The sequence below is a fragment of the Pseudochaenichthys georgianus genome, chromosome 7 (assembly GCF_902827115.2).
Source record: "Pseudochaenichthys georgianus chromosome 7, fPseGeo1.2, whole genome shotgun sequence".
Lineage (NCBI taxonomy): Eukaryota > Metazoa > Chordata > Actinopteri > Perciformes > Channichthyidae > Pseudochaenichthys > Pseudochaenichthys georgianus.
The window spans coordinates 15,354,980-15,367,168 of record NC_047509.1 but is presented as its reverse complement, the minus strand read 5'-3'; the positions used below and the strand labels follow the sequence as shown (position 1 = coordinate 15,367,168).

Below are 12,189 nucleotides of genomic sequence, written 5' to 3'. Positions count from 1 at the left end.
GTCGGAAGAGCAGCACGAGCCGGTATGCAGCGAGTTTAATAGACAGAAACCCCAATATTAATCTACTCGATATCGATAATAATAACGCGAGAGTTTGCAAATTGCCTCAAGACTGTAGTTGCAACTGTCAAAGGTGGAGTGGATACGCGCATGACCCAACACACATTACTGTAATACTGTACACGGCCGCCGAGATAATATCCGTATAAAAAACCGAAATAATCCCGAGGTAAGGAACCGAGGACTGTACCAAAACCGACTGAGGTTTGGCGTTTCTGCTCATTTTCCTTCGCTTCATTTCCTTTTACTCTAACCAAGTGTTTCGCTGCCGTCGAAATTACTGCACTACATTTATTTGTGTGCCTCCCTTTAGTTCCAGCCAGCGCAAGGATTTTTTTTTTACTCCTCCTTCGTAATAAAGTCGCCATTTTGCTTCACTGCCTATATAAACCATCCCGTATTCTAATATTTTTCCTCAAGGATTCGAGGACCTACCTATTTTTCCTGGCTATTTCTTATATTTCTGGAGTGTTTAACGAGAAGACAGGGGTGGAAGAAGTGCCTCGTGGTATAGCCTACATATTAATGCAGGGAAGGAGGGGAGGGGAGGGGGGGGGGGGGGGGGGGGGGGACAAGGCAAAACGAAACTGGGAATGAGGTGAAAGTATCCAGGATTTATTTTTATGTACAGACTTAAATGTAATTTCTCTTCTCCTCCCCTGCTCCGGTTTTTCTTCCACCTCGTCGTCGTCCACAGAGTGGGGAGACTGGATAACCGTGACGACTGTCCACTTCATTTCTGGCTCCCCAACCTCAGTGTGACCGCTCGTTGACGAACAGCAGGTGTGATTGCCATGTAACACAACATTGGTGGAAAAACGCCCACTTCGGTGTCTGTCTCCTGACCCCCTCCTCCCTCACGTGGGTGACCCGGGGCCACCCGGCCCCTAGAGCTGGGTGACTGCACGACCCTTCAGGTAGGTGTGGCCGACTCTTTATTTTTACTTTGAAACATAAATAGTCAGTGGTGAAAGTAACTGTACATTTACTCAAGTGCTGTACTTAACTACAGTTCTGAGGTACTTTACTTGAGTATGTCCATTGTTACTTTGTACTTCTACTCCACTGCAATTCAGAGGTAAATATTATACTTTGGCTTTGACATTTATGTGACTTTGCAGAGTTGGATTAATGATGTGAAATATAGTGAACACTTACATAAGACTATAGTTACCCTGCAGTATAACAAGTAATTACAACTAGCTGCACCCTTACAAGCTTTAATAACACCTAAATGCATCAATAACTATGATCAAAACATATAATATATATTATCCTCAATTTGGCCAATCTGCATAATTACTGCTACTTTTAAGTATGTTTTGATGCTAGTAGTTTTGTACTTTTACTTGAGTAACATTTTGAATACAGGTCTATTGTAAGAGAGTGTTCCTACACTGTGCTATTTCTACTTAAGATCTGAGTACTTCCTCCACCTCTGTAAATAGGCAACACGGTAACCTTGTTGTAGTTGACACACAAAGCATGGCAGTGTGCCACGTGCGCGCTAAAATACTTATTTCCAGGTTGGTTTGTCAGCAGATTGTGAGAGGAGAGTGGGTGTCCCAGGTTTTGTTGTGTCTAGCTAGATGCATGGGAATGTAGGACTGTCGTTTACTTGTAGAAATGATCTTTCATCAAAACACCAGCTGCAATGTTATTTAAAAACATGCAAAACAAAAAAAGTGTTATTTTCTAAAGACTTATTTTATGAATGCCAAATGTGTCACATAGGAAACCAGAATATGTGTTGTACACAAAGTACAACACATATTCAGTATTGAAACTCAAAATGAAATATTACAAAGGTATATATTCTCCATTGATAATTGAGCGTTCTATATTCTTGTGTACTTATCTCTCTCACCACCACATCTGTTTATTTTAAGAAGTTGAATGCTCTTCTGTAGTTCTCTTCACACTCTGACACGTCAGGCAGGAACAGGAAGGCGTCTACTATCGGTGTGTGCAATATTTACGCAACTTGACTTGAACAGCAAGCTCACCAAACCTAATGAAGTTAAATTGATTACCTACTTCTAATAAAGTGAGCATATTGTCACTGTGACGGATGAGCCATCATCACTTCATGTACATTGAGCGTGTAAACAGACACTGAGTGGCCCCCACTGAGTGGCCCTTTGTGTGCTGTTGTAAATTATTAGGAGAGTGACAAGAATGTGTGTTAGGAGGAAGCATGCTGGATCATAATCAGTCCCACTTAGCATAATTAGCAATTGTCATCCTTTATCCATGATACTGTCCCATGCTGGTACTGAAAGAGCGTTCAGTACGCAAAACCCAAAACTGACATGAAGGCTTATTATTATGGCATTACGTTCTAACGGATTGGCAGATGATGCCGTGTAAGCTATCTAGCAGTTCACAAATGAAGAATAGCTCTCACTTACAGCAAACATAACTTTACTTGTACCATGTGACTTAATCAAAAGAGGCATCACTTGTTTTCCTAATAAGGAAAGAAACCAGGAAAGTGGTATTGACCCCCCGTCCCCCTTCCTTTGGCTCACCTTTTGTCTAATGGGCAGAGCATGGAGTTAGTGTGTAAGTAAGAGCATTGATTTAGAAATGAAACATGGAAGGTCACACCCTCATTACCACTGCAGATTATGTGTGAGCCTCCACTCAGATGACCTTCAGTCCGATCTCTCCGATGGACGACCTAAAGAAAGTGCATTGTAGAACAAGGGGACAGTATCAAGGGGGAGGGGGGGGGGGGGGGGGGGGGGGGGGGGGGGGCGCTCATAGTAATGTTTTTACAAGCAATAGAACAACAAAGCATCCAAATATCGCCTCTAGCTATCATTCTCTCATGTGTGTTTTTGTACAACTACCTATGCAGGCATGGAGAGTCCAAGTGGCCCCAGGCTTGGGAAGCTGTCCTCACCAGGGCTGCCAAGGGGCCGGACCCCCAAGCATGGACATCCCCAGGAGCCTGTCAGAACTGTGCCAGGCCCTGAAAACAACATCAAACACAGTGAGTGACGAGCCGCCACACTTAGCTGAATGGAAACACTGTGTGGACTTTAGATCTATGGATTTTCTTCAAACATTGTTTGAAATGTAGGCCCTGGATACACGCAAAGGTGAGGGTTGCAATTGTATTCTTGCTAATGGTTCTCTATATTCTAATATCTTTAATTTGTAGGACTATTGTAATTGTTTTGTGGCGTATAATAGCTCTATGCTGGCTATTCAGGGCTGCAGTTTAGTTTCTCAAGGATTTGATCAACCTACCACACTAATAATCGTCTCTGTGGCTTTTTTGAATGGAGTATATTTTCAAAGGTCCCCCAGCCTCGATGTAATTGTAGCCCTCCCTCCACATAAGGGCCTGAAAACTATACAATCTTCCCTTAGACTGCCCTACAGTGAGAAAACCATACAAATAAGCACTGCCAAGCACTGACGTTAGTGAAACCCTAAGCCATCTGGATGGAGATGGAAGATCTTTGGAATGAGAGAGCCAAGCTGGGGAATTAAGTTTCAATCCAATAACCAGCAGATCATCATGACTTTGTTAATAAAGTGAGGCAGAGTAGGAAAACTGGAGCTGCTCTAATATGACCCAGTTGTTTTGGTTGCTACAAAATAGCTCCTCATTCCTAGACACACGCAGCCCCATCGCTGGCCTAGACCATTTGTTTCCTTTCCATATTAATATTCAGCCCTGTCGGCTGGATTTGCATGCCTGTGTGGGTGCGTGCATGTACGTGTGCTTGCTGTGGACAATAACACAAAGCTTATGTTCAGGACAGAACTGTGAGGGCACGAGAGGATTTGGCATATCTTTTCTTTTGAAGCTGGCGTGTATTAAAGCTTTTAATGTATGTTTTTATCGGTTTTGGTCTTTTGGTCTTAGCAGTCTTCAACATGCTCACAGTATGGGCCCTAACCTAACTAACTTTATTGTATACAGGCGGCCGGCCGTGGTGTCTTTGCTTTTGAATAACTGATTGTAGCGGAACAGTGTATTTGAGTGACATGTTTTTCACAGCAGCCTCTCAGAGTGTTAGGTTTTATAGACTTTTTACGCTTTATTACTCAATAAACAAGACGTGTTTATAAATCAATCGGTGCGAAGTTGGTAGTGAGCGCCGATCGTTTCGAGACTGAAGGCTAAAAATGAAAGAAGCACACTTGGCTGAGGTTCAGTAATGAGTACCGCTGATGGTTATGGGTGCGTGCATGGGTGTGTGTTTGTGCGTGGTGTGTGTTCAGATGATGCTTTCACATGTAATGGCCCCGGTCTTTACGGGACTTTTTCTGGTAACCTAAGACAACCGCTTGTCTGTTTCATTTTCTCTTTCCACAGTTGATGTGATTTAACTCATTAAAGTAGAGCTACTAAAAGCAACCAGTACAGTCATTATATCAGTGGTTGTGATAGTGTACGCCTGTGCTAAATGCAGCTTCCAGCGCTATTTGATTGAACAAGATAAACATCTACTTTCTACTTGGTTGTGGTTGAAAAATGGTCTCGTTTGGCTGCAAAACCGCTCTTATCTGGAACATTACCAGGGATTTCCCTAGCCTTTGGAGAGGCTTACTTGGTAACCATGCCAGTGGAGTTTTATGTGATTTTGAGGTTTGAAGATTCTCTAAAAAGATCCAGCAACCTTTAGGAATCACAAGGCCAATGGGACTCATGCAATAGTGACATGCAACAACAGGAATGGATTCAGACACAAAGCAGCGCATAAGAAATACATTAGGCGTCTTACATTTTCATCTAGAAAATGCTCTCAATAACTGTAGCATTTAGTATTCCCTATCCACCAAACCACAACAGCTGTGTGTTATGATTCCACAGGGGTGGTAAACGCTGAAAAGATATTCATTGATTTTGATGGGACTTCTCAAGCAAAACACAAACTCTGCCTACTTGGGGCCTCTTCTCTTTAACATCTACATGCTACCACTGGCTCAGATAATGAAGAACAACAAAATAAGTTACCATAGCTATGCAGATGACACACAAATTTACGTAACAATTTCACCAGGAGACGATGCTCCAATTCAAACACTGAGTAAGTGCATTGAACAAATCAATGACTGGATGTGTCAGAACTTTCTTCAATTAAACAAAGATAAAACTGAGGTAATGGTTTTTGGAGCCAAGGCAGAACGTTTAAAAGTTAGCGCTGAGCTTCAGTCTGCAATGTTCAAACCAACAGATAAAGCCAGAGATCTAGGTGTAGTCATGGACTCTGACCTGAGTTTCAACAGTCACATTAAAACAGTTACTAAATCAGCCTACTATCACCTAAAGAATATATCTAGGATTAAAAGACTAATGTCACAGCAGGATTTGGAAAAACTTGTCCATGCCTTTATCTTCAGTAGACACGACTACTGCAATGGTGGCTTCACAGGTCTCACTAAAAAATCTATTAGAAAGCTGCAGCTGATTCAGAACGCCGCTGCTCGAGTCCTCACTAACACTAAGAAAGTGGATCACATCACTCCTGCTCTGAAGTCTTTACACTGGCTTCCTGTGTGTCAAAGAATAGATTTCAAAATACTGCTGCTGGTTTATAAAGCACTGAATGGTTTAGGCCCAAAATACATTTCTGACCTCCTGCTAAATGATGAACCATCCAGACTGGTCAGCTTTCTGTCCCCAGAGTCAGAACTAAACATGGTAAAGCAGCGTTCAGTTATTATGCTCCAAATATCTGGAACAAACTCCCAGAAACCTGCAGGTCCGCTGCAACTCTGACTACTTTTAAATCCAGGCTGAAGACTTTTCTTTTTGTCGCTGCTTTTAATTGAACTATTTATATTTTAGACTGCACTGTAACTTTTATCCATGTATTTTTTCTTAATGTTTATTTGATTAGCTTTTCTTTTTTAATGCTTAATGTCTTTCATTTTTTTTGTTTTGTTTTGTAAAGCACTTTGAATTGCCTTGCGTTGAAAAGTGCTCTATAAATAAACTTGCCTTGCCTTGCCTTGCCTTACTTCTTAGTCTGTTTTCAAACAACAAGCCATCTTTTCAAACCTAGCCTCCTTTGCTTATTGCTCATAAGTGTAGGTCATGAGCCTTTGTAATGTTAATGATGAGGAGCAACGCTACAGTGCTTATCATATGGAGCCTGGAGCTCGCTTGTCTGGCCCAGGGGAACTGTGATTCTCAGTTTGGGGAAACAAAGGCATCAATATCTGAGTCCATTGCACACGGTGTGCCCTTCAGATAACCAGGTACCGTATTATCTGCCCTCCTCCTGCTGCTCGGGTTTCATTTCTCATTACGTGTCTCTGGAAAGTTTGAACTTTTCCACCTTGTTGAAAAATAAATCTCTCATGGTGATCAATAAACGTCCTATTCGGAAACTTTGCATGATGTAACTATAAAGAAATCCTGAATGTCTGGAATGTTTTCTTTGTGCTATAGTGGTTTCTTGAAATCCCTCTCTGATTTTAAACATGGAAACAAAGACTACTGCACATCAGGGTTTGTGTGCTTTCCTAGAGTGGTGCGGTGGAGCTGTCACCTTGCCACACCAGACAACTTGCAGGAGAGGATGTGGTCCTTGAGGGTGACTTGCTCTGCCTTTGCTTCTCTCTTTTCGCTCTTGCTCTTACATTCCTTTCACATTAGCATCTTATTAGAGCCCTAGTTTTGTCCTTTTTTCTCCACCAGCCGTCTAAGCTGTTAAACAACCAACAGTGAAAGTATTTGAACAAAAATAACGCTGCTCTGCCAAATGCTCTCAGCAAGCCCTAAAATTAGGCTCCTTTCTGCAAACATTATTGCATAAATGGGTTGAGAATAAGCTTGTGTGTGTGTGTGTGGGTGTGTGTGTGTGTGTGTGTGTGTGTGTGTGTGTGTGTGTATGTGTGTGTGTGTGCGTGCGTGCGTGTGTGTTTGTGGAATTACCATCCTTCTTCTTCGACCGAGAGCAGTGCAGAACCTGATCCTTTGACACCATGTCCACTGAGCAGGCCATGCGTTCATGGGTTGTTTTTTGTTTGTGTTTACATGTCTGCATGTGTGTGCAGAGCAATGAGTGCTCTCACGTGGCAGTCCAGTAACTGCAGGACCTTCATTTCAGGCCCACAGACACCATCAGCTGACCTTGCATATTTGCCTCAGCAGCAATGTCTCGCTCTCCCTCTCCACCTATTACCGCTTCCTCTCGATCGTCCCAATCTCCATGCATAACTGTAACTCCTTTCCATTGTATCCTTTCTCAAACCCTTCATCCTTCTCTCGTCTAATCTATTAGGACGTTTAATCACCAGCACTATCCCGGCCACCTTCCGTTCCTGCGTCCGCTAGTCCCACCCTTACTATCCCCTTTGCCCATCCTCAAGCTTCTCACATTTTGTGTTTCTTATATTTTGTAGTTCTCGCCTGCTGATGCTTTGACTTTAGGAAAATGTTGAAATACCAAACGATGCGATCGATAAAGAGCTATAGATTTGAGAATGTTTGTTTTGGGATGAAATAGAATTCTGGTGCTTTTCTCAGCCTGATGCTGCATCTCGTTCTGAAGAGAGTCCTTTGTCATCTTTGTGGCACCTTTATTTAGCAGGCTTGAGGGTGGCAGGTGAGAAGGAGGACATGGAAATGGGAGAGGAGAGCGATTGAGTTGGTGAGTCACTGTCCATAAGGAGGGCACTGCAAACAGTCTGGAGCAGGCATTGTCTGTCTGGCACGTATGCGCTATTGCATAAACACATGCCTCTTCTCAGTGTGTAACATCTGCATCTTTCAGTGCAGAAAAGTCCACTATGCTCCTTTGTCCACTCAGAACTACATTAGATTTGTTTCCCTTTTGTCAATTCACGTGTCAGCATCGTCCTGCAGGAATCCTGTTGTGCTTGGATGTCACTAAACATACTTTGGGCCAGCGGCCAAATGGGCATCAGGCGATAGATTAGCTTTCCAATAATACGAGGCATGCCGCTGATGTGGAAGGCTGTGCAGAAATCAATGCAGGTCTGAAGAGGCTGTCGAGGTGCTGTGAGTCACCAGATGATGTAGCAGTAGCAGGAATCTCAAGCCCAAGCTCTTTTCTTTTATTTGGCTTCTTTTAGTGTGTGGTGTTAATAAACGGAAGTCTACCACAGGTCTCTGCGGTGTTTCCTGAAGTGATTCCCTACACAGAAGCTCAGACCACTGTGTGCAGTGAGCATTGTTTTCTTATGGCTCTCACTGTTCTTAGACTGGGTACTTATTACGAGTTATTTAGTCTGCTGCTTATCGCTTAATCATGAAGTTACACACATTTTGAAATGGGCTAAACCATGAATACATGATGCCCAAAACAAATAGATATGTCAAAGCCCTCACATGTACAATCTAAACATTCTTAACTTTGTATTCCTTATGTAGGAATCAAATAGTATACAATGCACATTCATGCTTGTATTATTCTTTATTCCTGATCGTCAACCCATATTTGTGTTATTCTATGTTGGTCCATTCTTTATACTTGGCATCTATTGAATGGCTGTGATGATGGCAGAGGTATACCTCCTCTGGTCCTGAAGAAAACATGAAAGAATATATATATGAATGACTGGCATCAAGCTGACATCCTCGTGGATTCATCTTCTTATTACAGACACATGCATTTCCTAACATTCGGTCTATATGCTGTAGAATGTATTATCTCTTCGATGTGAGGGTCTAAGGACAGAGGGTCTAAGGACAGAGGGTCTAAGGACAGAGGGTGTCGTTTTTCTCATACTGATATTCTGAACAATCTGTGCTGTAAAGTGTCTCTACTGTAGGCTATATTTATGTTATGTACAGCACTTTGGCTCGACCAAACATCGTTTATAAATGTGCTATATAAATAAAACTTGATTTGATTTGACTGTTTATACTGAAGAAATCTTTGGTCAATTATGGCCCAAAAGTGATCATAACACACAGAACCACTTAATGTCATAGATGTCTCAAGTAATATGATAATAACTCAAAGGATATTCTTCACAATCTAATCCAAGCAGATTGTATTAATTTAGATGTAATTAGAATTAGTGTAATGGCAACACAAAACTGTTTCTTTGTGTTTTCAGAAAAAAGTTCACAAATGAGTCTAGGCATGTTTGTGTGTGATTGTGACATCAACAAGCATATCCGTGTTAAAGATTAGCATATATACCGAGTTATACAGAGAGAGAGAGAGCGAGAGAGCGAGAGAGAGAGAGAGAGAGAGAGAGAGAGAGAGAGAGAGAGATAGAGAGAGAGAGGAAAAAACACAGAGAGTGAGAGTCAGTGAGAGAGTGAGGTTTTCTTTCAGTCCGGCAGCGCCTGCGTCGCAACACTCCTTCTACTTACTCACTGTCTGGAACCAGGCCCGACTGGGAGGGAATTATGGGGACGTCTGCAAAGAGAGGTCCGTATAACATGGGAAGGTGCTTTGTGTGTGTGTGTGTGTGTGTGTGTGTGTGTGTGTGTGTGTGTGTGTGTGTGTGTGTGTGTGTGTGTGTGTGTGTGTGTGTGTGTGTGTGTGTGTGTGTGTGTGTGTGTGTGTGTGTGTGTGTGTGTGTGTGTGTGTGTGTGTGTGTGTGTGTGTGTGTGTGTGTGTGTGTGTTTTTGAGGAAATAAGGCTACATTAAAAAAAACAGTTTACAAAATAGGAAGTGTGTGTTGACGTGCAGAGGGGAACGTTTTGAAGAGCTAAGTAAACACTCCATTGATAAACTTTAAAGTAATAATGTAGAAGCTGCAGTGAAGTCCAGTGTTTGCATTCACTGTGAGCCAGGATACACACTTTCAAGAGACAGCTTCCCCATCCACTGTCTGCCCAGGTATCCATTTCTCCATCTATTGTCCATTGAGATTGAGGATGTAGTGATACTGTGTGTCTTTCCATGCGCTTGTGTCAGTTGTGAGTGGTGTTTTTATTTGTGTGTGTTGTCTTTCTCCAAACGACACTATGTCTAAACCCCACTGTGCAGACACAGACAAAGGCTCCTGTGTGAGTGTTTGTCGAGGAAAACAAATGACTGTTCTTCTGTGTGCGCACCCGTGTGTGTGTTTTTGGGTAATGTGTGCACCCTTGCACTCAGGGGGAGTTGTTCCCGGCGTAGCTAGGAGAACACAGAGGTTATTTAAGATCATTAGGCAGCTGCCAGCACTCCTGGGTCCTGGATCCTTCTCTTCTTCTTCTCTGCTGTCAGGCTTAGGCAGTGTGGAGCAACAGTTGCAGACAGCTGGGAGCGAGTCATGGTCTGACATTAGTTGAACAGCTGTTTTATCCCCGTGGCCCGAGCCTAAGAACCGGGTTTTAGATTTGACACAATGGCCCCGCTTTGTCTCATACCAAGACAATGGTTGTGATTGCTCAGCACAGAGTGTTCTGCCCATACTCAAGCAGAGCGAAGTAAAAGATACTGAAGATATGTTTGCACGTTTTCCCCCAGGATAGGTTGAACTTTAAAGTTTTGCAGTTAAGTTTTCACCCCCACGTGCGCAGCTTTTGCTCTTGTGTGTATTTTGTATTAGTTTTTCTTGCTTCACTGAAAAAAACGAAACATTGACTTTAATTAAACGTGGGGTAGGTAATTTTGGAGAAACCAGCTTGAGTGCGCTAGAATTTGAAAATACACAGCCGGAAAAAATCTGCCACTTCTTTACAGAGCCCCTCCTCCAACACACACGAACGCGCACATGACCAATGAGGGCACGAGGTAAGTTTGTGCACAGATGGAAGGCTGACAGGCAGGTAGGCCATCCAGTTACTTTAGACCGGCCGGCTAAAATGATTGGTCGTGCTTTTTACAGCGCTACGGCTTCCACAGATGACATTTTTTTGTCAAAGCACTTCAGATATTCATTGCTATCAGGATGTTACGAGCATTCCATGGAATATAGCAAAAAGTGTATCTCGAGCCGGTTTCTCAAACTTACCTACCCCACCTTTAACTGTATTATGTCAACAAATTCCACATAACTGTATTTGGTTAGTTGAAAGCAATATTATTAAGTTGAATCTAATTGTCTTTCTTTAAACTCAATGTTATTGCTTTCAACTAACCTAATACAGTTATAGGAAATCTGTTGACATAATACATTTAATTAAAGTCAATGTTTTTTCACTGTGGATTAAGGTCTCTGGTAGTGGTAACTCAGACAAGTGGATCCTATTCCCATAGCAACAAGAACATATCTTTCCCAAGAGCAGCATTCATTAATTATGCCTTTCTTTTACAAGACAGGAATTAGAATGCATGCTCAATTTCCTCCTCAGCACAAGAGCTGCATCACCTCCCCAGCTGCTACCCAGACAGCTAATAGAGAAATGCTTTGTTGCCCTGAGAATATTAATACACTCATATCTATGCACACACAACACACAACACACACACACACTGGTAATGGTTTTGTGTAGTTGTTTGTGTGTATCAGTGTGTGCTTGTATGCATGTGTTTGCACCTTCTGTTATGAACTATTCCCAAACACAGCCAGCAATGCTGTGCTGCTTCTCATTCAATCTTATTTACACTCGCATTACTTTCTTTCTACCTTATTATTACTGTGAGTCTGAAGTAAAAGATTACATGTAATCCGCCAGCCTGCGTCGGTGTCTGTGCTTGAGCGGGAAACAAAAAGAAGACTAATGAGGGGAAAAAGAGAAAGTTGATACTGTGTAATAAAACTGAGGGAAAGGTTATGACCGGATTGTCCTTTTATACACATTAACGTCACTGACAGAGATATTTTTTGCCAAATGCTAAAATCCCTAAACCATTTTTATAATCCCAGTAGGCACACAGAGTGCTCTGACTGAATGTGGGAACACAAATGAGCGGCACCAGGCATGTGTGCGTCCTGTTGCTGCTTGTCAATGAGTTTGCAGGGGAAGGCAGTTTCTCAGCGTGGCGAAGTAAAACAGATCCAAATCCATGCCATACATTTGCTGCATTCCACCTCACAACAAAGCACTATCATATCTTCTTCAATAGTTTCCCTTTGAACATGTTCTAGATCTGAAATGACTGAATAGGCTGTAGCAGCTGTCTCCTGCTGCTCGCCTTGTTTCTGCTGCCGCTCTCCGGTCCTCCCAGATCAATGCAGAGGAGTCGAGAGCACATGTAGCATTCTGAAGTGCAGAGCCTCAGCGTCTACCTGCTGCCCTGTCATTC

The 12,189-nt window shown here is 42.5% G+C and overlaps 1 protein-coding gene across 1 annotated transcript in view; it reads left to right on the top strand.

The window, feature by feature from the left end:
* The first annotated feature begins 100 nt into the window (after positions 1 to 100).
* The window catches only part of znf512b (zinc finger protein 512B), a 28,975-nt gene continuing 16,886 nt past the window's right edge, over positions 101 to 12,189 (top strand). Inside the window, exons 1-3 of the mRNA XM_034086371.1 lie at positions 101 to 229; positions 758 to 977; positions 2,924 to 3,058. Of these exons, the coding sequence (XP_033942262.1) occupies positions 2,926 to 3,058 (133 nt within the window). The 5' untranslated portion in view covers positions 101 to 229; positions 758 to 977; positions 2,924 to 2,925. The remainder of the gene's footprint in view (positions 230 to 757; positions 978 to 2,923; positions 3,059 to 12,189) is intronic.